General features: G+C 52.4%; 1 protein-coding gene across 11 annotated transcripts in view; it reads right to left on the bottom strand.

The window, feature by feature from the left end:
• Window positions 1-54: 54 nt before the first annotated feature.
• MTCL1 (microtubule crosslinking factor 1) overlaps window positions 55-23,147 on the bottom strand; it is a 134,413-nt gene continuing 111,320 nt past the window's right edge. For 8 of the 11 annotated variants that reach the window (XM_089305329.1, XM_089305331.1, XM_089305330.1 and 5 more), the window contains 5 exons: window positions 20,929-21,183; window positions 14,485-14,781; window positions 11,355-11,386; window positions 6,760-8,335; window positions 55-1,228 (listed from right to left, as the gene is read on the bottom strand). In XM_089305329.1, the coding sequence (XP_089161455.1) occupies window positions 995-1,228; window positions 6,760-8,335; window positions 11,355-11,386; window positions 14,485-14,781; window positions 20,929-21,183 (2,394 nt within the window). In that variant the 3' untranslated portion in view covers window positions 55-994. Of the gene's footprint in view, window positions 1,229-3,515; window positions 3,573-6,759; window positions 8,336-11,354; window positions 11,387-14,484; window positions 14,782-20,928; window positions 21,184-23,147 lie in introns of all 11 variants that reach the window. The other 3 variants (XM_089305333.1, XM_051852138.3, XM_051852139.3) reach the window with 1 other exon arrangement.

Below are 23,147 nucleotides of genomic sequence, written 5' to 3'. Positions count from 1 at the left end.
CCCTCAGGAAGAGAGGCGGAGGGCGTGTGAAACGTGAGAGCCCAGACACGCTGCTGGCTCGCAAAGGCTTTATTTCTACTTCATCGCGGCCTCACACAGACGCCGAGGCACTGTCGTGTTTCCATTTGGTATCCTGGTGCCTGTGTGTAGTGCTTTCCCTTCACAAGAAACTTTCGCGAACACTTCTGTACAGTGCCGGTTCATCTCTTTAACAATCATCTTATAAAGGTGGTTGCTGTTGTCTCATCAAAGCCAGAGGCTGGAGGCTAAAAGTGCAGGGCGAGGGGCGTCACGACTGACAACAGTGGGCCGGGCCGACTCACGTGGCGGGGAGGGCGGGGACACAGCGCAGTCACGTACATGCACCTGAAACCGGACGTGCGGCCCAGAAGAGAGCAGGTGGATTACACAGCCGGCGAGTGCCCCAGGCGCACCAGAGGGCTCAGCACCTCTCCTCCAGTCTACAGACCACCTGTCTGCTCTCCTGGCTCCACGGCTTTTTCAGTACAAAAAGTTCACGGAATCAGACAGTCTGAAGCATTTAAAAAAAAATTCTTAAAAAACAGTAACACTGACAAAATAAAATTAACTTAAACCACGTTCATTCAACATGGAAATAAACCCAACCAAAAAGTAACAGTGCAAATCTAACAGAGAGGCAGTCAGTTTGAGCGAGAGGGTGTTCGGCATCTCTTAAAATGTACAGTTTTAAAACTTTTATTTTTTTAAATCTATTTATACCTTATTTACTTTTTTCATTTAATATATTGTGTGTAAAAAAGATGGAGACAAAAATAGTTTTCTGAGCTATGAAAAAAATTAAGTTATTACAGGCACATTTACTGTTTCATTCTAGAAACATCTCAGTTTCACAGGTTGAACATTCAGCAGCTGTGTTTTGTTTTGTTTTGTTTTGTTAAACATTCTTTAACCTTGAGAAAACCAGAGCTCTCTTTTGGGGCAGAGGTTGGTGACGATGGTGTGGTTATGCAAATCACAATGAATTATTCTGTGATAATCCATGCAAGCTTGCATCACGGCGTGGCTTCTCCTCCAGCGGCTCCTCGTCGCCACGCTCCTCCAAGGACGTCGGGTCTCCAGGGGACTGAGACTGTGAGGCAGTGGGGGACGGTGGGGCCCACCGGGACGGAGGCCGACGGTTTGCTGGTCTCTCGGGCCTGGAGAAGCAGGGCTCTAGGGATGGAGCTAGTGCAGAACAAGGTAGTTCCTTGGGGGTCGAGAAAAGACATGGTTACTCAGACCAGCGGCTCCCCAGTGGTTAATTCCCCCCCCAACACACTCCAACAGACTCATGGTGGGCAGTGGGCAGCTTCAGAATGCTGTTACGTTGCTTATGGAGAACAACTTAAAATGATCAGCAAAGAGTTCCACAAGAATGCGCAGTGATATGAATATGAAGATATCGAACAATGGTCACAATATGGCAATACGGTGAGATGGGTGTGCACACACAGCTCCTTCTGTATTTGACAGGAACATGGCAGGCAGGGGGAGTGACTGGGGCTGCTCCTCGAATCCCCACCCAGTGGGTCCTGTCATTGGCCCCCTGGAATCATCTATCTGGCTGCAGTGAGCCACTGGAAGCCCTGTGATTTCATCCGACTGGATTAGCAAGGAGGCTGGTCGACTGTTTATTCCCCACTGACTGGCAGTAGGTTAAACAAACTCCCACGACATGGGGAAAATGCTGCCGGGAGAACTTTTAATTGAGGTCTCGTTGTCTCGAATGATTCTTCCGTGTGGCAACACTGGCTCAAAGTGGGATGGGGAGCGCTTGCGATTCTGTGTCTGTCAGGACAATGCAGGCGCCCCAGGGCATTTATACAGAAGTGATCTTTTTTGCTTTTACAGAATGCGGAGCTATTTGTCTTAAGTCTTCACGTGCAGAAACAAGGAAGCCCAAACGTGGGATTAGCTGATGCACAGAAATAGAAGGAGTGGAGATGAGGGAATGGTGAGAAACACAGAACCCAGCCCGCCCAAGTGACACTAAACACGGAAGAAAAAAAAAGCTGAGGCCACAAACCCCTAGGTGGATGGCACAAGGATGACCCCACAGAGAAGACACGATGAGCAAGTGAACAGACCAGGGTGAGGGCTGATTAACCAGCGCAGGAGCCGAAGGACACCGATGGTGGTATCAGGTAGGCACTCCTGGAGCAGATGAGAACGGGGTGGAAGATGCATGGTGGTGGCAGGTGGAGGCGGCACAGCCCGAGGGCAGCGTGGGACCCACAGTTTCCAGGAGAGCAATGAAGTAATGGGATGAGGCCGTTTCCCTGCCCCTCTATGAGGTCTGCAGAAAAGGCACTTTAAGGCCAGCAATCACTGTCCTCTGTGCTAACAGGCACCATGGCAGCCAGACGGCACCTCCCCGGGGGCACACAGCACCAGCCAGACTTGACATCTGCACTGTCGTGTGTGTCCATTCCCACCGAGAGCAGTGTGTGTTGTGTATGCTGTGTGTAAACAAGGCTGCTGCCAGTGGTTTGCTCAGCCCCTGCTTCCACCTGGCTGATGCTCCAAGGAGCACGGGCTCTTTAAGGGAGCAGCCTGCAGTACCTCTTCACTAGCACCTGCTCGCAAATAAAGAAATGCTGTGTGACCACGACACCTCGCTAGTATCCCAGCAGCACATGCAAGCCCACGATGGCCGGCTTTCCCGAGAAGCCACCGTGGCGTGTGCTACGTGGGCCTTGTGTCCGTGATGTTGCCCCTGCAGCACCTGTGCTGCAAATGCCCTTTCTCATGTGTTGCCACTTTTTCACAGGGTCATGGCCATCATTTTCTTCGACAGCTTGCAATCTTTCTGTACCTAAGACCTGGCATTACGGCCCTCCTATAAGGTGGGAGGGTGGCTACATCCTCAATTAAAAACAAAGTCTTTATTTTTCTCTTGTGCCTCCATTCAGGATCTGAAGGCCATTCTGGGAGAAGCTGTCAACATATCTGGAGCATCGCTGGCCTTGTTCATTCGTTCAATAAATATTTATCGAGCACTTACTGTGATACCCGCGATGCTCCCTTGGAAGGACAAGGCGCATTTGGGCTTTTTCTTTCTGATAAGGTTGTTGAAAGACAAATGAGAAAAGCCTTTTCTCATCGTAGTCACACCCCATTTCAGCTTACTGCGACACGAGTACGTGATGGAAGGGTCATCTACTCTGAGCAGGAGTGGACAGCTAAGGCTGCAGGGCGGTCATTGGCTGGGCTCAAAGACCCCTGTCCCCGAGCTGTCCCCTCCTGGCCAGTGTGTCCTCACTCCTCTGAAAGCCCATGGGCTGCACACTCCACCAGCGAGGGGAGCTCTGGGCACCAACTCCAGCACCTAGAGACCTCCCTTCACCGCAAGAGGTCAGCCCTCATGTAGGGCGGAGCTAGCCTGCCAGGACCCAGGTGGGTGCCCTCAGATGATGGGTGGGGGTGGGAGGCATCCCCATGAGTTACACGCACGACTTCTGCAGGTGATTTGCAACGAGGAAGGAAGCACTTACAGTGAGAGGCAGGCAGGGCTAGAGTCCCCACGGGGCAGTTAGTAAGACAGTTTGGTTCTGGACGGAACAAAGAGAAGAAAAGCAAGTGGGTGGAAAGCAAGTTTAAAGCAAGAGAACAGTAAAGCCTCCAGGTCAACAGGCCAGGGTGCGGTGTTGTCAGGAAGCCCCCGCGCCACGCCCTTCTCCACCTGTTGCACAGCACAGGCACGACCGCCAGGGACAGTGCACCTCCCTTCCGGTTCCCAAGCTTCCGGTTTCAGGAGGAACCGCCCTCTCACTTCTGACCTTTCACACAGCGTTTGGTGTGTATCTGATACAGAATATTCCACAGCACAGCTTGTTTTGGTGGCCAATGATCAAGCGGCCACTGCTCGTCCTGACACTCACCCCCCTCCTGCCCCCATTTTCCACTTGGGTGTGGGAGACAAGAGGGTTGCATTTCCATATTGTTCCTCTTCCCCCCACTGCCCACCTCCTCCTCCTCCACAGCTTCTCTCTGCCCCACCGGGCAGGTGCCGTGGCGTGAGGACAAAAGGAGGCCCATGCAGCTTTCGCGGGCGAGGCTACCCGGTGCCCACGGCACCCGGGTCTGGATGGCTCAGGGAGTGACTCTGCGGCAGGTCGCCCCGCGCGGGCTGGGAGAGCAGGTGCAGCCCTGGTGACGTGGGAAACTATGTCGAGAACTGACATAATTAGACAGGAAGGAGTCTCCCATGGGCCCAACAGATAAGCCAACTCAAACAACAGATAATTCCATTGGAATCGAGGAAGAGCAAAATCCCAGCAGAACAGGAACAAAGGGCCCATGGCACTGGAATGCTGTCAGCGAATGCTCCGTGGGGCTTCTGGGTCCCTGAAACTCTGTCCTCCCCTCCAATGCTCTGCTGCTGGTAGCAGACACACCACGGGAGAGCATCCAAACTCACACTTTCTAGGGATGGGGAGGGACGCAGCTGTGTACAGATAAAGCCATTTCTGCAGGTACTTCTGGGAGTCCAACAGTCAGCCATTTTCTAATGCTGCTTGCAGCACTGTTAGCAACTTATGGCCCAACATCTTAGGTCCTCATTCGCACTTTCTGTACGGAAGCACAGGTTCGAGTCCTGGCTCCTCTGCTTCTGATGCAGCTCCCTGCTAATGCTCCTGGGAAAGCAGCAGCAGATGGGCCCCTGCCTCCACACTGTAGACCTGGATGGAGTTCTAGGCTCCTGGCTTTGGCCTGGATCAACCCTGGGTATTGTAGCCATCTGGGGGAGTGAATCAGTGATGGCAGATTGCTGTCTCTCTGTGTGTCTCCCTTTCTCTGTCACTCACTCTGCCTTTCAAATATATAAGTAAATACATTTTTTTTTTGACAGGCAGAGTGGACAGTGAGAGAGACAGAGAGAAAGGTCTTCCTTTACCGTTGGTTCACCCTCCAACGACTGCTGCAGCCGGTGCACTGCGGCCGGCACACCGCGCTGATCCAAAGCCAGGAGCCAGGTGCTTCTCCTGGTCTCCCATGGGGTGCAGGGTCCAAGCACTTGGGCCATCCTCCATTGCACTCCCTGGCCACAGCAGAGAGCTGGCCTGGAAGAGGGGCAACCGGGACAGAATCCAGCGCCCTGACCGGGACTAGAACCCGGTGTGCCGGCGCCGCAAGGCGGAGGATTAGCCTAGTGAGCCGCGGCACCGGCCTCAAATAAAATAAATATATCTTTAAAAAAAAAGGGTAACACCCCCTGGAAATGCTCCAGTCCCTTAGTGCACCTTGCAATGGTGCAGAATTTGCACAGCCCCTATGACATCCTCCTGTGTACTTGAGATCATCTGTATGAATTACAATACCCAGTGCAATGTAAATGCTTTGTAAACAGCTATTATGTGCTGCCGTGTAGGGGTTGAGGGCAAATGAAGAAGTCTGCATGCTCAATACACAGTTTTCTCCCTGGTATTTCCAACCCACAGTAGGGTGGAACCCGAGAGCCGACTGTGACTCGGACACTGCAGGCACAGCCAGCTCATGCTTTGGGACAAAGCCCTCATTCCGACCAATCTAGGGTCCAATACACACCATCTCCCCAGCAGAGAGGACTTACCTGAGGGGCCCTGAGGGACGGGGGTGACACCACTTGTCAGCTGGGAACACTCAGCCAGCAGTGTCTGCCCATCCCAGAGCCTGGAAACAACCTGTTCACAAACACTGGGCTCTTCGGGCCACGTGCTGCCAGCATGTGTGTTGGGCTGAATCACGGGGAATCACCATTTCTGTAGGTCACCGGCACCTGCACTCAGCTCGCCATTTCGGATTTCACCTCTGTATTCTTAGGTAAGCACTCCTTGGTGGGTCAGTCTGGCCCTCTAACTGTGCTGGCATTTCTCCCCCTGGGAAATGCAGGCCCTGTGACGTGGGGCACACACCCTCTTCCTCTCCTTGCCCTGGGGCCAGGGCAGCCCAGGTGGTGGCAGCCCAGAAAAGAATCTGCTCCCCTCCTCTTCCCCGACCCTGGGGAGAGGACCAGCCTGCAGAATGCTCACTGGGCGAGGCGTTCACACCTGCTCAGGGCTGCACGAAGTGAGAAGCCGGCCTCCCCATGGCCGTCAGCACCAGCAGGATCACAGGGCTTATTTCATTTGCTCATTCTAGGCCTGGAAATGGGAGCTGCTGGCTCAAGCGGCAAGGTGCAAAGTACACCCCGGGGGATGTGTCCTAGAACAGAACTCCAGGCTGACTGATGGGTGAGCAATGTCAGGGCGGCAGTGCCACCTCCTCCTGTACAGAGGCAAGGTTCAGGGTTTACACATTTGTTTCACTTGGGTTTGCTGCCCCGGGGGATTCACACACACAGAGAGGGGAAGCCGCTCCTGAGAGTCCAGACTGCTGCTTTGCACGGAGGCCAGCTGGGACATCGACCTTGTGTTTGCAGTCCCTGACGAGCACGTGACAAGCACGTGTCCCCGTGGTCCTCACCCCCCTGGCCCCCTCCCATGTAGCACACTTGGACGTGCCGTGACATGCATCCACACACAGAAAGGGCAAATCATGACCCAGAACGCAGAGCCTGGGGGTGCAGATACAGATCCATCACCGAGCCCAGAGGCCAGAACCCTTTCTGCCTATGCTATCTTCCCCAAAACCCAACTCAGCCCCCGCTCACCACAGCCACTTAGAGACAAAAACGCTTCTTCCTGCAACCAACGGCCTGGCCAGGTGCCCTCTCACCCACCCCTAAATGGAAGAGCTGGAGGGAGAGGGTGCCATTACCTCCATGGGCCCTGGCTCGGCTGTGGCCGCATCTGCCGTGTGGTTGTCACTGAGACTCGGGGGACCGTGGGTGGCCTGCCTCGCCTCCTCCCTTAAGGCGTGCTCCATCAGCTTCCTGTTGAGAATCCGGGCCACGTTCTCGGCGAGCGTGTAGCCAGGGGGAGCGGCTAGGTCCTGCCTCACCGGCGTGCCCTCTCCCCCTTCCTCCCTGGACGTCTCAGCACCTACACCAATGGGGCTGGGCGACCTTCCCCGGGAACTGGTGCCTGTCTCCTGGCCTGGGCCCAGCTCGGGGCGGGGTTCTGCCGAGCGGGACCGACTCCCAGCCCGCGCCCCCTTCTGGAAGGGGTCCTGCACCACGGGGCTATGGTCGATGATGTTGAAGAGGCTGGAGAGGCCGTCGTTGATGGTGGTGTGCACGGGGCTCTCCCTCGTGGTGGTGGAGCGTGCCCAGGCCGACTCGCTGTACCCCTTCTGGGCCACACCCGGTGAGGTCCTGCTATTTGGCTGGTCCACTTTGGGGAGGGGCTTCCGCTGCAGCTTGGGAGACCCGTACTTGGGGGAGCAGCACGTGCGTTCAAACTTGGCCTGCACCTTCTCGATGGCGGGGGCCACCTGCCTGCTCCTAAGGCTGCGGGAAGGAGACGACACGGGTGTGGTGCCGCCCCCCGCCTTTGGTGTGAGACACTTGTGGGGGCTGCTGGTGACGCCACCACTGCCCCGGAGGGCTTCCGTCTGCAGGCCCACGCTGATGGTCTGCACGGTCTGCGTGCCCGTGGTCCGGGACCCGTTGGTCTGGCAGGCCATGTCCTTAACTTGTGGCTCGGGCGGGCTGGAGCAGATGGCGCTCCTGACGGAGAAAGCCACCTCCTTCATGTCATCACTCATGTTCTTGGACATCTCTAGGCTGTGCAAGGGGGAGGCGAAGCCCAGGGGGGTACACAGGGGGCTCTCGAGGGGGCGCAGGGCCCCCTCCATGTAGTCTCGGGGGTGTTTGCAGGGGGCACAAGGCCACCTTCCAAGCATGGGTTCCAGGGGTCCCCCCTTGGCGTCGCCCAGGCTCACTCTGGCCCTGCTGGTGGGAAAGGGCCCCTCGGGGTCCAGCCGGCCCCTGCCCTCGCTGCCCCCCTGCACGATGCCATCCATCCTGCGGACGGCGGGCGGGCTGTGCAGCACACGCACACCGGACTGCTCGGTGAGGACGTGGCTGCGCAGCGGCTGCTTCTGGCAGTGCTCTGGGCTGGTCATGGTGTCCGTGGTCATGGTGACGCTCGTGGTCAGGTACCAGGAGGAGTCCGAGAAGGGCTCCGCGCTGGCTTCGCACCCTGCCCGCCCCGCCTCGGTCCTGTCTGCCCAGAGGTCCGCAGGCCTCTCGGCCCCAGCCCCGCTGGGGGACCTGGGGGACGTGTAGTCCCAGCTCTTGGTGTTGAACTCCTCGATGTACTTCAGGTCGTCAGGGGACAGGGGCGGGGTGACGTCTTCCTTGCTGCTGGCAGACGGCAGGCCCTTCTCAGGCAGGAAGGGGGACACGTCCATCAGGCGCTGGAACTCCGACATGGAGGACACAGACACCGCCCTGGAGAGGCAGAGAGAGGAGGTCATCACGCGCCCTGAACGCCGCAGCCCTGTGCCCTGCCCTGCCTTGCCCGGGTAGTGGGGACGGAGCCTCCCCTAAGCCATTGGAACACTCTGCAGCTGCTTCAGGCTCCCTGCTTACAAGCTGGCCCTGTGGGTGTTTATTGGACGTCTGTGGCTGTGGGACTGTTGCTGGAGCCTTGCTCTGATCAGAACCAAATAGTGGCCGGCGCTGCGGCTCAATAGGCTAATCCTCTGCCTTGTGGTGCCGGCACACCGGGTTCTAGTCCCGGTCAGGGCACTGGATTCTGTCCCGGTTGCCCCTCTTCCAGTCCAGATCTCTGCTGTGGCCCAGGAGTGCAGCGGAGGGTGGCCCAAGTCTTTGGGCCCTGCACCCGCATGGGAGACCAGGGGAAGCACCTGGCTCCTGGCTTCGGATCAGCGCGATGTGCCGGTCACAGCACGCTGGCCACTGCGGCCATTGGCGGGTGAACCAACGGCAAAAAGGAAGACCTTTCTCTCTGTCTCTCTCTCTCTCTCACTATCCACTCTGCCTGAAAAAAAAAAAAAAAAAAAAAAAAAAAGAACCAAATAGTGCCAACCCTCAAATACTGCAAACAAGCAGGAGGGTGGGGCCACCCAGCAGTCAATGCAGCTCAACTCCCAGCCGTGGCTTGGCATGGCCCTCGCCGGTGGGCACCTCCAGTGCCAACCCTCCTGCAAGGTGTCACGGCAGGTGCTCATGCTGCAGAGCACCCCCAGGCCCTGCCCACCACATGCTCATGGCCCCCCGGGAGAGAGAGACCCAGTGATGTAGCTGCGGTCCCACCACACAGCCTTGTCCTCCACTGGCTTGAAGCCCTGACAACCTCCAAAGGCCACGAGGCAGGTGACAAAGGGAGGAAGGGCAAGGGAACTGCCATCAGACCGGCACATGGTTTCCTTTATTCTGTTACAAATAAAAATTCCCTCTGGCCCTTTCTGCAGTGTCCACCCCCGGGGCTCTCCCTAAGCCCCTTCTCCACGGCCAAGCCTTCCTCTTTGTCTGTGTCCTCCTCCTTTGTTCTGAGGAGAGAGGGAAGAGAACTTCCTCAGACAAGGGAGCATGGCTGGAGGTGAAGACACGGGAGGGGAGCCAAGGCTTAGCGCCTGCTAAGCTCCTGCCTGACGGACAAGGACTCGGGTGCAGATTCCTGGCCCTTTCACTGGACACATTGACTCGACACACATACACAGAGTGCCTCCTCTGTGCCCAAGCAGAGGCATTGGAAATACGTGTCTGCTACGACAAAGGGTGCTGGGGTGTTCACACAGGGTGTCCACCCACTACAGCAAAGGAGGTGGGGTCAGGAGGGAGGCTGGGCCCTGGCTGTGTCCACCGGCCCCAGCAATGGAGCTGCTGTGGCCTGGACTCCCTCCAGCTCGGCTCGGGGTAGGGGTGGGGGCGTTGCAGAAGGGAAGTGAGCATGTTTCTGTCTCTGGAGCTAAACCCATTTCTGGTCAGTTATATTAAAAATTCCTGCCACACACACACACACCCCTAGCCCTCCAGTTCTAGACCAGCTGAGGTCTAGTCAGTGGGGGTCCCAGAGGCAATGCTTGGCCACTCCCCTGTAGGACACCCATCCATGAAGAAGAGGCTGGGAGTGGCTTCAGAAGCCTGCTCTGAGCAAGTCTGTGCACTGCACGGGCCAGCATGCAGAACCAGCCAAGCCCTGGCTGGACCGCAGACAACTGCCTTCACCCAGGGGACGGGGCCTGTGCTCTGAGGGCCGCCATGGGGTGTAGAGCAGGCCAAGAGTGCCACTGCTTGGCCTTCCATCTGGCTAAAGTTCCCGGGAGCACAGCAACCTGGCTGTCACCCATGCTGGAAATGTCATTAGGTCCTGAGCTTCTGGGCAAGTATGATTTTCCTCTGCTTGCGTCTGTCAATCCCAGGCATTGCTGAATTAGAACTCAGCTTCAGAACACTGATCACGGAGCACGTGAGGGCTCTGCACTGGCTGAGGCCCTGATCCCTGCCATGGTGCTCTGGATACAGCTCAGCCAATTCCCACTTTGCCCACAGAGGAACAGGTCTCAGAGTCACATCCGCGGCACCTCCGTGGACAGGGCTTCGTGCTGCTGGGGCTTGGATGGACGGGACAGGACAGAAGGAGGATGCCATCAACCTTAGCAGTGACCAAAGCCGACAGAACAGCAACTAGGAGAGCCAGGATGCAGCCCCTGCATCCGCACTGCAGCGGGTCTGGAGAAGCACACCAGTTAGAGGCAAGAAGGAAAAGGGGATGGCGGGAGGCACTTGACTTTGGATGTTAACACTGACAACAAGCATGCATTACTTTTGGAATTCACAGAAGTAAGATTTAAAATAAAAGAAAATAAAAGAAAAGAAAATGAAAAAGCTACAGTTGAGAAAGTGAAGAGAAGGGTTGATGGCCTGTGACTTAGGCAGTAAAAGAGGGTCTCCTATGTGAGCACAGGGGCCCAAGCACTTGGTCCATCTTTTGCTGCCTTCCCCAGGCCATTAGCAGAGAACTGGATCAGAAGTGGAGCAGCCAGGACTTGAACTGGAGCCCTCATGGGATGCATCACAGGTGGCGGCTTTACCAGCTGCACCACAACACTGGCCACCAGGAAGTTTTCAATAAAGCCTCCTGGAGCAGGCTCGGGGCACTTCAAGGAGTTTTCCAGACTTAAAATCAGCAGGGAGGTTTCTGTGGACTTTACAAAGCCCACTGGACACACGCTCCCCTGTGTGTATAGCTCACAGCTACGACTGGCAAGGAGGGGCCTGCCAGAGAATGATCCACGCATGCACGCACGCACGCAGTACTGTCTGGCCTTTCAGCTGTTCATCACCAAAATTGCCATATGTATGGAATGCACAAATAACAAAGCAAGACTTCTGCAGCGGTCTTCACGTTAAGACATTTCAAAGAGGGTGTGAGAGCGGACTACAGCGGCAGGACCGAGAGGAGTGCATCTCAGTCATCTATCATTCCCTCAAGCTTACATACCTTTGAAGATTCCCCTTGTGGTTGTCTTCTTCCTAGAAAGAAGAAAGAACGTGGTGAGTGGCTTCATTTTGGTGGCCTGGGAGCCGGGACTGGGCTTCAGTGCTTTCTCTCTGCCTGCTCGCCTAGGAAAACACCACTGAAAAACGTAGGCGGAGGCCAGGTGTGGGTCAGGAGTGCTGCTGCCCCGAAGGCCTTTGAAGTTCCAGAATCAAAGCAGGATCCACGGCCTCACGAGGGAGGGGGCTGCGCTTCTGCAGTCAGGCAGGTGCCCACGGCACTGGCTCTGGACCTGGGCAGGGAGGGAGGCCTCGCCAGCGACAGGGATTTCAAAGCCGGCTTTTGTGATGACCTGAGCAAGTCTGAGTAGGAGAGTGAGTGAGTGTGGGGATGTGCAGGGCAGGGGGTGGGGGAGGTGACAGAAGACAGGCAGGTTAGGACACTGGAGTCCCTTGGTGCAAGTCTCACTTTAGATGTTAGTGAGGGGGCCGGCGCTGTGGCTAGTTCGAGTCCTGGCTGTTCCTCTTCCAATCCAGCTCTGTGCTAATGTGCCTAGGAAAGCTGTGGAGGATGTTCCAAGTGCTTGGGCCCCTGCACCCACGTGGGAGACCTGGAAGAAGCTTCTGGTTCCTGGCTTCAGATTGGCCCAGCTCTGGCCAGTGTGGCCAATTAAAGAGTAAACCAGGGGAGGGAAGACCTTTATGTCTGTCTCTCCCTCTGTCTGTCTGTTAACAAATAAATAAATAAAATCTCTCAAATAAATAAATAAAATTTAGGGGCCGGAGCTGTGGCACAGTAGGTTAACGCCCTGGCCTTATATGGGCACCGATTTGAGGCCCGGCTGCTCCTCTTCCAATCCAGCTCTCTGCTATGGCCTGGAAAAGCAGAAGATGGCCCAAGGCCTTGGGCACCTGCACCCACGTGGGAGACCCAGAAGAAGCTCCTGGCTCCTGGCTTCAGATTAGTGTAGCTCTGAAATTGTGGCCATTTGGGGAGTGACCATCAGATGGAAGACCTCTCTCTCTCTCTCTCTGCCTTTCCTCTCCCTGCTCTTTCACATAAATAAATAAATCTTTAAAAAATAAAATCTTAAACAAATGCATTTTTAAAAGATTTATTTATTTATTTGAAAGGCAGAGTTACAGAGAGGCAGTGGCAGAGAGAGAGAAAGAGAGATCTTCCACCCCCTGGTTCACTCCCCAGATGGCCACAACGGCCGGAGCTGCGCCAATCCGAAGCCAGGAGCCAGGAGCCAGGAGCCCATATGGGATGCTGGCACTGCAAGCAGCAGTGCCACAGCGCTGGGCCCATAAGTAAATCTTAAAAAAAAAAAGTTTGGGGCCGCCGCCATGGTGCAGTTAATCCTCTGCCTGTGGTGCCAGCATCCCATATATGGGCACTGGTTCTAGTCCTGTCTGCTCTTCTTCCAATCCAGCTCTCTGCTGTGGCCTGAGAAAGCAGTAGAAGATGGTCCAAGTACTTGGGCCCTTCTACCTGCATGGGAGACCAGGAGGAAGCACCTGGCTCCTGGCTTCGGATCATTGTAGCTCCGGTTGTTGCAGCCATTTGGGGAGTGGTCCAACGGAAGGAAGACCTTTCTCTCTGTCTCCCTCTCACTGTCTGTAACTCTACCTCTCAAATAAATAAATAAAATCTTTTTAAAAAAAAAGTGTGAGCTCCTCCTCAGGCCGGGGGCCCTTGCTTGGTTCTAAACACTTCCACCTGGGAATCAGAGGTGAAGAAGCAGGGACTCCCCCATAGGAAGACGCGTGGCTGCGGCAAGATTTGCCCCTTGAGCAGCCTCCTGGGGCTGTCACAGCTTGGCAGGTGGCACCTTCGACAGTGATGGAAGTCCATTCCTTGGAGAGCGCACAGCCAGGGCGCTTCCCCTGGTGAGCACATTCCTCCCTCATCTCTGCCTTGCAGGTAAGTGTGGATTCCCAGCCGCCAGGGAGCTGGAACTCGCACGAGGTCTCCTGAGCCGGTCCCTGTGTGCTCCCTCATGGGCCACCCCCAGATCACAGGAGACAGGCAGTGATGTCGCACCAACCTGATGCGATTGCTGCTGCCGGGGCGCTTGGCCTTGCTGGCCTGCGGTGGCCGTGCGGGCTGAGTGTGCCTTAATCTGAAAGTCTGAAGTCTGACACGCTTCCAAATCTGAGCGGTCTCTGGGCACCCACAAGACACCAGGAGTGCAAAGTTCCACACCGTGAAATTTTGTTTCATGCACAAAGTTATTAAAGACATTGGATGAGGTTATCTTCAGATGTATTTGAAACACACGTACATTTCCTGTTTAGGCTTGGGCCCTATCCTCAAGATATCTCCTTGTATATATGCAGCTTTTCCAAAATTACAACCACCTGAAATCCGACACACTTCCGGTAGCAAGCATTTGAGTATGGGATATTTGATCTGTATGACTGTCCCATATTTCAACAATACTATTTCAAGTTAAAACCAGACGTGTCTGGAGACCAAATGACAGGTCCAGCAAACTGTGAAATTGGTTCACAGGCAGTGAATGATTCTAGAATCAATTTTTAAAGCAAATGGCTGAACGAGAAATGCAACACACGCTGGGCCATATCCAACATCAGCACAGAGCTTAACCCACCCATTTGGTGGTGTGATTTATGTAAGGTTTCCAAGTGCCAGGTTGTTTTTTTTTCCTTTGCCCAGAATACGATATGTATAATATATCATTGTTTAGTGATATTTGCTACTTCCAAAAGCTAGCAAATTTAAGAGAGATTTTTTGCAGTTATTAGTTTGCCACAACCAGAAGATTTTACTATGTTTTCCAAAAACACGTTGCAAACAGATACTTCCCAGAACAATTTAGGTCCCATTCTGCATGCTGTTGGATGTGGGTGTGCTCGACACCTTCTGTGACACAGCACCCAAGGCCAGGGTTTCAGAACCCAGAACAAAGCGGCAAAGTTAAAGGGACCGCGGGGCTGGCTAGGAGGGTAGGGTCAGGGCCACCACACCACCCCCTCAGCCACGTGAAGAGGTCACTTGTACTCAGTTCACCATTGCCACACACAAAAGCCAAGGGCACCTGCCAGCTCTGACAGACGCCAGGGGTGCCCAGCGCCACCCAGCCCCTCGTCCCGTCCCGCAGGCTGACCTCGGGGCCGCAGTTCCTGAAGTCTCTCTCGGGCCTGTGGGGTGGAGGCTCCTCCGGCTCGTCGTCCAGGGACAGCGCATCCAAGTAGAGGTTCTCGCTGGCCGAGCACCTGTCCGACTCCTTCAGCTTGGACAGCGGCCGGTCTTCGAATGGGAGGGAGTCGGTGTCTGCGCAAGGCCACATGGCCACGGGCCGGGGCAGGCGCAGGCCTCCCTGGTGGGGAGAGGGGCGCGTGCTGCCTTCCTTTTGATCGCAGAGGAAGCTCCCACCTCGCCGGGGACTGCTCTCTTTCTGCAGCTTGAGAATTTAAAAACAAAGAGAATTGGCCTTGCTTTTTTTTTTTTTTTTTTTTTTTTTTTTTTTTTTTTTGACAAGCAGAGTGGACAGTGAGAGAGAAAGACAGAGAGAAAGGTCTTCCTTTGCCGTTGGTTCACCCTCCAATGGCCACTGTGGCCGGCGCACCGCACTGATCCGATGGTAGGAGCCAGGTGCTTCTCCTGGTCTCCCATGGGGTGCAGGGCCCAAGCACTTGGGCCATCCTCCACTGCACTCCCAGGCCATGGCAGAGAGCTGGCCTGGAAGAGGGGCAACCGGGACAGAATCCGGCGCCCCGACCGGGACTAGAACCCGGTGTACCGGCGCCGCAGGCGGAGGATTAGCCTAGTGAGCCGCGGCACCGGCTAGCCTTGCTTTTCTGTTTGATGCAAATATGCTATTGTAGACAACTGAGCACTGGGCGCACAGGAAATCAGACTTTTCAAAAACAATTAATACAGTTAAACAACGTGTTTACATCTGTCTTTTAGAGTTACCGTCAGACCTCTAGACACGCTTGACAGAATACCATCAGTAATCGCAAACTGCCGAGGGAGAATCTGATTTTCCTAACCAGCCTAAAATCTGGGAACACTTTGTTATGAATGAGGATATTTCCAAAAGTTTGTGGAAATGAAAAAAGAAATGAAAACATAAAGTTTATTTGGGAGCAGGCATTGAGCCTAGCATCTAAGCTACTGCGCTCCACTCTGGATACCTGGGTTCAGTTCCCGGCTCTGGCTCCTGACTCCAGCTTCCTGCCAACTCAGACCCTGGGAGGCAGTGGTGGTGGCTGCAGGAGTCGGGTCTCTCTGGGAGACCTGGATTGTGTTGCTGGTTCCTGGCTCCAGGCCTGGCCCCACCTCTTCCGTTGTGGGTATTTGGGGAATGAGCCAATGGATGGGTACTCTCATCTCTCTCTTAAATACATAATATGTTTTTAAAAAGATAAGTTTATTTTGGTGCAAAAAGATTTTGAAATACATGCTGTTTCTAGAAAATACATATTATAGGGAAAAAAAGAAAATGTATATTATGAGAAAATGATGCATGGTTTTCAAAAATGTTTCATACCAATATAAATTTATCTTTTAACTCCATTTCTCGCAAACTTTTTGAATTTCTCTTGTTCAATCTCATGGAGCATAGTGAGCTCTATCATTTTGTGTTAAAAACAATGTATCCTTTGCTTGAGAGGATTCCAATATAGCTAGGAAGGTAAGGAAAGATGTGGTATGACCCAGGGAAGAAAACTCACCTACTTCCTATGCACACTAATTTTTTTTTCTTTTTTTTGCTTGACTGGTAAACTCAAGAAACAGTATTGGAAGCACAGGATCCCTTGAGCCACTGATCTGTGCCCTTACTGGTTGGCTGACAGGGACAGGTTCTCAGTTCAGTTTCCTCTTCTGTAAAATGGGCATATGCACCTGAGTCAGCCGGCTCAAGCCACCCATTCTGCACACAAATACCCCTCTGCCTCCTGGCATTAGGAGTAGACCTGGTAGAGGCCATTCAGGAAATGAGACTGCAGAATCCCGGGGAACTGCCAAGACAGGCAGGCAGAGGGCTTCTCCTGCATTCCCCCCACACTGCCCCACTGCCTCCTGGTCCACACGTGTACACAAAGCACACCTGCGACCGGCAGTACTGCCCGCCGTGAATCTTTAGCGGGCTCTTTGCTGGATAACGAGCTCAGAAAGGCTCCTGGATTCGCTGCTCTGTGAAGGAGGACAAGATCTAAAGGTAGGGAGGCACCCTGAGGTTTGACCTCAGAGCGGTGGCCAGATTAAGATTTTCAGGCGCTGAGATGGTGCCAGGACATCCTAAGGCTCCAGAACGCAGATCAGTGGAATTTCTAAGAAAGCATCTTTGGGCCCAGTCTGCACCTTCAACCACAGCTGGATGTGAGTGTGGCCAGCGCAGTGTCAGGAACAAAGTGTGAGGGGCACCGGGGGACAAAAAGACTTCTATTCATCTGAGTCACTTCTGAGGTGGGGGAGCAAAGTTTCAGAGTGTTATCTTTATTTCTGGGGGCAAAGGGGAGGTTCAAGCAACCAGATCTCCAACGTAGGGGCTTGGGGCAAGTTCACAGTCCAATCAGGGAACAAGCAAATCACTCCAGGCAATAGCAACACACTTCTTCGCAGTTCTCTTCAAGACGCTAACTGCTTTCTTTCAAAAAAGAAAAAAGGAAAGCTTTTGATTACGTTCCTCCAATGCATGTCAGCACCACTCAGCTCCAACACATGATGGTCTCCAAGCTATTGTGGGCCTGGAATTAAGACGCAAGCATCACACTTGAAGCTGGAAATGTACGCCGAGCGTGTGAGTGAAGAGGGGAAAGAATGACTAAGGAGGAGAGCTGTGAACACGCGTGTCCTAACTCAGTAAAGTGGGATTCCAAAAATAGACCCAGGCAGCCAGGAGCAACTTGCACCAAAGCCGCCGGTGTTAGCTTTCCCAAAAATGCACTTGGCATGGCTGTCGCTGGGGCTATCTGCTGCGAAGATGCCTCTGAAGTGCGGTCATGGAACGGTCCTTAGAAGGACACGGTTGCCAGCTCCTACTGTACTTGCACTGGCAGCAGAACAACTTCTCATGCAAACAGAACATTTCAGAGGTTTGCATGTCCAAGAACGCAGGCAACAATGAACTCTCAAGAGTGTCGCCTTCCCAAGCCGGCCGAAAGAAAAGGTCACTTTGTAGGCAGGTAAGAATGGCCCTAGGTGTAGGAAAGACTGCTGATGTAAGAAAATTACTGGAAAGAGGACAGAAGACAGAGGCGCTTTCCTTTTAGCTCTGTAGGTACAGCGAGGACGAGGACGGTAGGTAGTACGTCATCCGCATGTTAACTGGGAACTCAACCATTCTAAGGAGAAATGCGGTGTGACTCCATAAAAGTTAATTATCCCCCAATCCAACTTGGATGGAAACAAGAGACGCTGATAAGGGAGATAAAGTGTTACTTGACCTACCCATGCTCCCACAGTCATTCATCACATAAAACGCCTCGTGTGGCACAGAAATTATGTAGGAATTGAATGACACCGGACAGGCATGAAGCATGTGCTTGCAAAGTGGAAAATGGATTTAGTGTGACTTCTTTCACCATCTGTATTAGGTTCTCAGTCAAGGTTACACGGCTTACCCCCGAGTCAAATAGAGAGGATACACCGTGAAGAATGTTCAGTTACATCTCTTGGTTATCTATGGAATGCATAGGCCAAAGTTAAATGAATAAACAACCCAGTAACCAATAAACAACATCTATACACACTCATACGCGCCTGAGTCAATTTCCTCTCCAGAATGCCTGTCACTGCTTAACCTCATTTTTAGGATCGGGCGCCAAAATGTTAAAAGTTTTCTTTAAAATGCTGAGTGTTTTTTGGGAAAAGGCCAGTTTTATTTTTGAAAGCCACTGTTGCATGTCTGAAGCATGAGTTCACCGTTAACCACTCCTCTTCTAAAGACAGTGGGGAAATCATGGTGCAGAAACTGTAGGGTCCGCCACCCCGGCAGGAACAGGTAGACGCCCGGAATGCTCAATGATGACAACCTCGAGGCCTGAAGCTCTGAAGCTGACGGTTTTGTAGACCTGCTGGGATCCCGACAAGCTGGCAGGGAGTTCAGTTCCCCACCACTCCTATCTTTGCAAAACATGGTCTCAAAAGGGGGCGACAGGTCATCCCTAGGTCACTGACTTCAAACTCTATCATGGGCTATGTCTTACTAACTTTTCCTTTTACAAATTTCTCATTCCCAGCAGTAAAATGGAAACCTAAAAGCCTTGCTTCACTTATATCCAAGGTGTGCCCTGCAGAACAAATGAAGCTCGTGTCGAGGTCAACAAGCCACCACGGCTCACAGGCTAAGGGACCCTAAAAGGGCACAGCAGGGGTCGCAGGGGAGGGACAGACAAAACACATGACCCTGGAGAGAAGGCAGGAAGGAAGGCCCCTGCTAACGAGTGTCCAGGAGTCACTGTGATACTGGCCAACTGAAGTCAGGTACGATCAATGGGTGACCACTTCCATAAGAACACATGCTACTTTTACTCCTAAAATTTCCACCAAACAAATGACCCAGTTAATAGAGCATGCACACACACACACACATACACACACACAATTAAAAATGAGAGACTAATTTACAAGGGCTGTGCTTCCAAGTCAAACAGGAAATGGCCGACTTTCCTCTTGATAGGATTTGGGGAATTCTGAAATGCAGCCACATCAAATACTGCCAGGGTGACTCACTGTGCCAGTGCCCCAGCCCAGGAGGAACTCCGGCTCCTTTCTATCTGCAGCGTATTTTCTTTGTCTCAGTGGCTTCTGACCAGAAGGCTCCTGGTCACTGTCATCACTTCACTCTTTCCCCTCTCCACCTACCCAACACTCCACCTACCATCACTTGCAACAACTGGCACCCCATATCAGAATGCCGGTCCGAGTCCCGGCTGCTCCACTTCCCATCCAGCTTCTTCCTGCTAATGTGCCTAAGAGGGCAGCAGAGGATAGCCCAAGTGATTGGGCCCCTGTCACCGATGTAGGAGAGCTAAATGGAGTTCCTGGCTCTTGGCTTTGGACAGGCCCAGACCTAGCTGTTGTGACCACTTAGGAAGTGAACCGGCAGATGGAAGATCTCTCTCTCTCTCTTCCTCCCTCCCTCTCTTTTGGGTTGATCTGCCTTTCAAATAAATTAATCTTTTAAAAAATTCTGAAATCCATACACACAAGTCTGCAAAATGTGCACAGATTTCAAAAAACTTTTGTACCAAAACAAACTGATCTTTTAATTTCATTTCTCCATGGATTTTTGAAGTCCCTTCATATTTGCAGATAACGAAGCACATTTTTCCATGAGGCTCCCACATAAATGCGGGCAGTCTGGGCATCGGCAATAGAGTAATATGGTTAGATGTCCTGACCGCAGCTTCTTATTGACTAACACATTTCCTGGAGGCCTCGTGAATTTCTAAGTGTGCAGGCTGTAATAAACAAAATGTATGCTACGTAAAAATCCAGCTAGGGAGGAACTCCAAAACCTTATCAATTTAATGTGCAATTTTCATCCGTGTATCACCCAGGAACCTCTGCACCTGTGCAAACTGTTCTAAGTCTGGTGCAATGCAGAGAATGAGCCTCCGGGAAGTAGACAAACAGCTCCCCCTCCTCCCTCACATTCTTCTGAGTTTCTGAATCGTTTGTTTAGCTGAAGATGATGAGCTACCAGCTACCTCCCTTGACCGTAGTCCTAGCTAATCATGGCGCCGCAATAGCCACAGCAGGTGCAATCATCAGTGAGCAGCCTGACTTCCAACTTAATTCAGCCATTTATTTACTAATGAGAACAATTCCGTTCAAACAGGAGCAGTCACTGTGACTGCATCTTTATTGGTAAACTTAAAAGTTAGTTTGTTTTTTGGCAGAGATCATTGAATAAGACCTGAAATAACCTCCTTTTTCAAGTTTAGTCTTTGAAGTACTTTAAAAAGTTACCTGTGGCCAGCGCCGCGGCTCACTAGGCTAATCCTCCGCCTAGCGGCACCGGCACACCGGATTCTAGTCCCAGTCAGGGTGCCGGATTCTGTCCTGGTTGCCCCTCTTCCAGGCCAGCTCTCTGCTGTGGCCAGGGAGTGCAGTGGAGGATGGCCCAAGTGCTTGGGCCCTGCACCCCATGGGAGACCAGGATAAGTACCTGGCTCCTGCCTTCGGATCAGTGCAGTGTGCCGGCCACGGCGGCCATTGTAGGGTGAACCAACGGCAAAGGAAGACCTTTCTCTCTCTCTCTCTCTCTCTCTCACTGTCCACTCTGCCTGTCCAAAAAAAAAAAAAAAAAAAAGTTACCTGTTCCCCTGACCCTCAACACACACACACACACACACACACACACACACACACAGTTCCTTATAAACCCTGCAATGAAAAGATCAGTGTAATGGGAGGCCACGAGCCCAGGTCTCCGATACTAGAAAGTCCGTATCTCTCCTTAGCCCTCTGGAGCTGGGAGGCTTTGGCAACAAGAACCAGGAGGCAGTCTGGCATTTCTTCCGATGGCCGGATGGCGCAGTAGTCCGCACTGCGCGCCAGGGCCTGGGGTCCCCCGGGCTGGCGCGCCCCTCACCTGCTCTATTCTCCACAAGAGCTCCCTCTTCTGCTGCTCCCACTCTCGCCGGTCTCGGTCCAGGCGCTCGAGGAGCTCCACCTTCTCTCGGTTCCAGTTCTTCTCGCTGTGCTGGATCTGCCAGCGCAGGTCCATGACCAGGCCGTGGCTGTCAGCCAGCAGCTTCTGGTGCACCTCTCTCTCCTTCTTCAAGGCCCCTTTGCTCTCCGAGGAGGAGCCTAGTTCTCCCAAGTTTTTTTCCGTCTTCTCTTCCAGCTGTCAGAGAGAAACAACTCAGAAACCCCCTCCAAATTCACTCCATCCATTAGAGGATGAAGACAACCTCAGCACCTTTATACGTGGTCCCTGTAAACGTGCTTAAAACAAGGCTGGGCAGTGGCGGAAACAAATTTCATTTTTAAAGTAAGAATAAAGACCATTTGACTCACAGAGAGTCCCACAGAAGGTTAAGCTGCAAATCCACTTAGCCCTCCACAGTCAACTTCTCAGCTCCAACCTCCTGGTCAGCACCAGGTCTGGTCTGCACTCTCCACACCTTCCTGAAGCAGGCACACTGTCTACCCTACATCCTTAGCCTCGACACGGAATCTAGCAATGGAACCTAGTAGTTTAAACATTTGTCAAACGCCCAGGAGGTCATATACCAAAACCCAACAGAACCTCACATCCTGTATATTCAAACTGATAAAAAACCAAAGAGAAGCCCTTGAAGGCAGACAGAGGGTCATTTGCCTCCAAGGAAGGGGAGAAGCTGCTGGCAGGGACTCCAGGGAGAGGAGGACCTGGATTTCTGGAAGGCGTCTGCAGGGGGCGGATCCACCTGCTGCAGGCTCAGCGCTGTGGCTCCTGCGTGAGTTCTGTGGGTCGCCAGGTCTTAGGCTGGAATTCCGGGTACTTTGTGCTTCCCAGCCATCTCCTGGCTGTGCTCACTGGCCCTCCCCTGTTTTGTTTCTGCATCATCTCCCCACTTGGAAATAGTGTTTTATTTCCCCTGCATACAGATTTCATAACGGACCGACTGGAAAAGCATTCCATGGGTTCTGCTCCTCACTCCTGTCTGCCAGCGTCATCTCCTTCCCCGAGTGTGCACCTGCCCCACCCAGCCCTGGGCCCAGCCCTCTCCTCTGCTTCCTGTCCCAGAAGCCCCACCTTCTACTCAGGCTCTCTGGGCTTTTCTCACTTAGTGGAGGATTTGCCCTCACTCTGGAGGAGAGGCTCAGTATTGGTTCTGTCCCCATGGGTCCCCATCCGATACATACAGATGGGCTTTCTAAATAATACTGGCTGCTTTTTAGTCTTTGTGCAAATGGTTTAAAATATAGTTAAAAGAATCTGCTTACATGTGGATAATCAACTGTGAAGGATTTTAGTGGGTTTTTGAATAACTCAAAGAAAATTAACTGAACTCTAGATAGAAATAATGAAGTTAGTGCATTTTGCAGGGTCCTTTCTGGTGACATTAATTCATAGTTAATGGTAGTTAAAAGAAAACCTATTTGGCTTCTAGCCCCAGTTCTGTTGTTAACTGATCATGTACTTAGGTAAAGCCCTAAAGCACTTGGAGCTGCCATTTCTTTATCAATGAATTCAGAATAAGAAAGTCTGTCCTTAAAACACAGTTTAGAAGGTGCATGTAAATGGACTGAAGTATTGCAGGATGTCAGAAATCCTCAAATTCCTAAGACAATCATGTCAGCCTTCCTAATAAAGCTGCGTTCCTTCTTGAAAAAAAAAAAAAACACAGTTTAGAAAAGAAATGAAGTAATTCATATGGGAGACCTTTCTTTGGTAAAAGCAAACATTATTAAACTATTGCACTTAACAATACAAGAGGTTGTTTATTAATCAGGATAGAAACAGGGCACAGAATAGTGAGCTATTTTTGTAATTTTAGTGGTTGTTATAGGGTTCACAAACTATATATATTTAATTATTCAGAGTCTACATTGAAATTATATTAAGCTACTACACATGCTGTATGGGAGTCTTGTGACAAAACAAACCCAATTCCCACTTCGCATACTGAGCTGTTGCTCATCCTTTATGTCTGCATAGTCTATGAACACACACTACGCTGCAACTATTTTTCAACAGCCATTGGTATTTAAAAAGAGTCAAACATAAAAAAAGTGAGTTTTATATTTATATCTATTCAGTTTCCATTGTTCATTTTTTTTGCTGTGGATTGAAGAATCTGTTATTATCCTGTTTCTTCTGCC

The sequence above is a fragment of the Oryctolagus cuniculus genome, chromosome 10, assembly GCF_051225735.1.
Source record: "Oryctolagus cuniculus isolate XC-2025 breed Fujian yellow rabbit chromosome 10, ASM5122573v1, whole genome shotgun sequence".
Taxonomy (NCBI): Eukaryota; Metazoa; Chordata; class Mammalia; order Lagomorpha; family Leporidae; genus Oryctolagus; species Oryctolagus cuniculus.
Note: the sequence above shows the minus strand (reverse complement) of the source record. Positions and strands in the feature narration are given on the sequence as shown.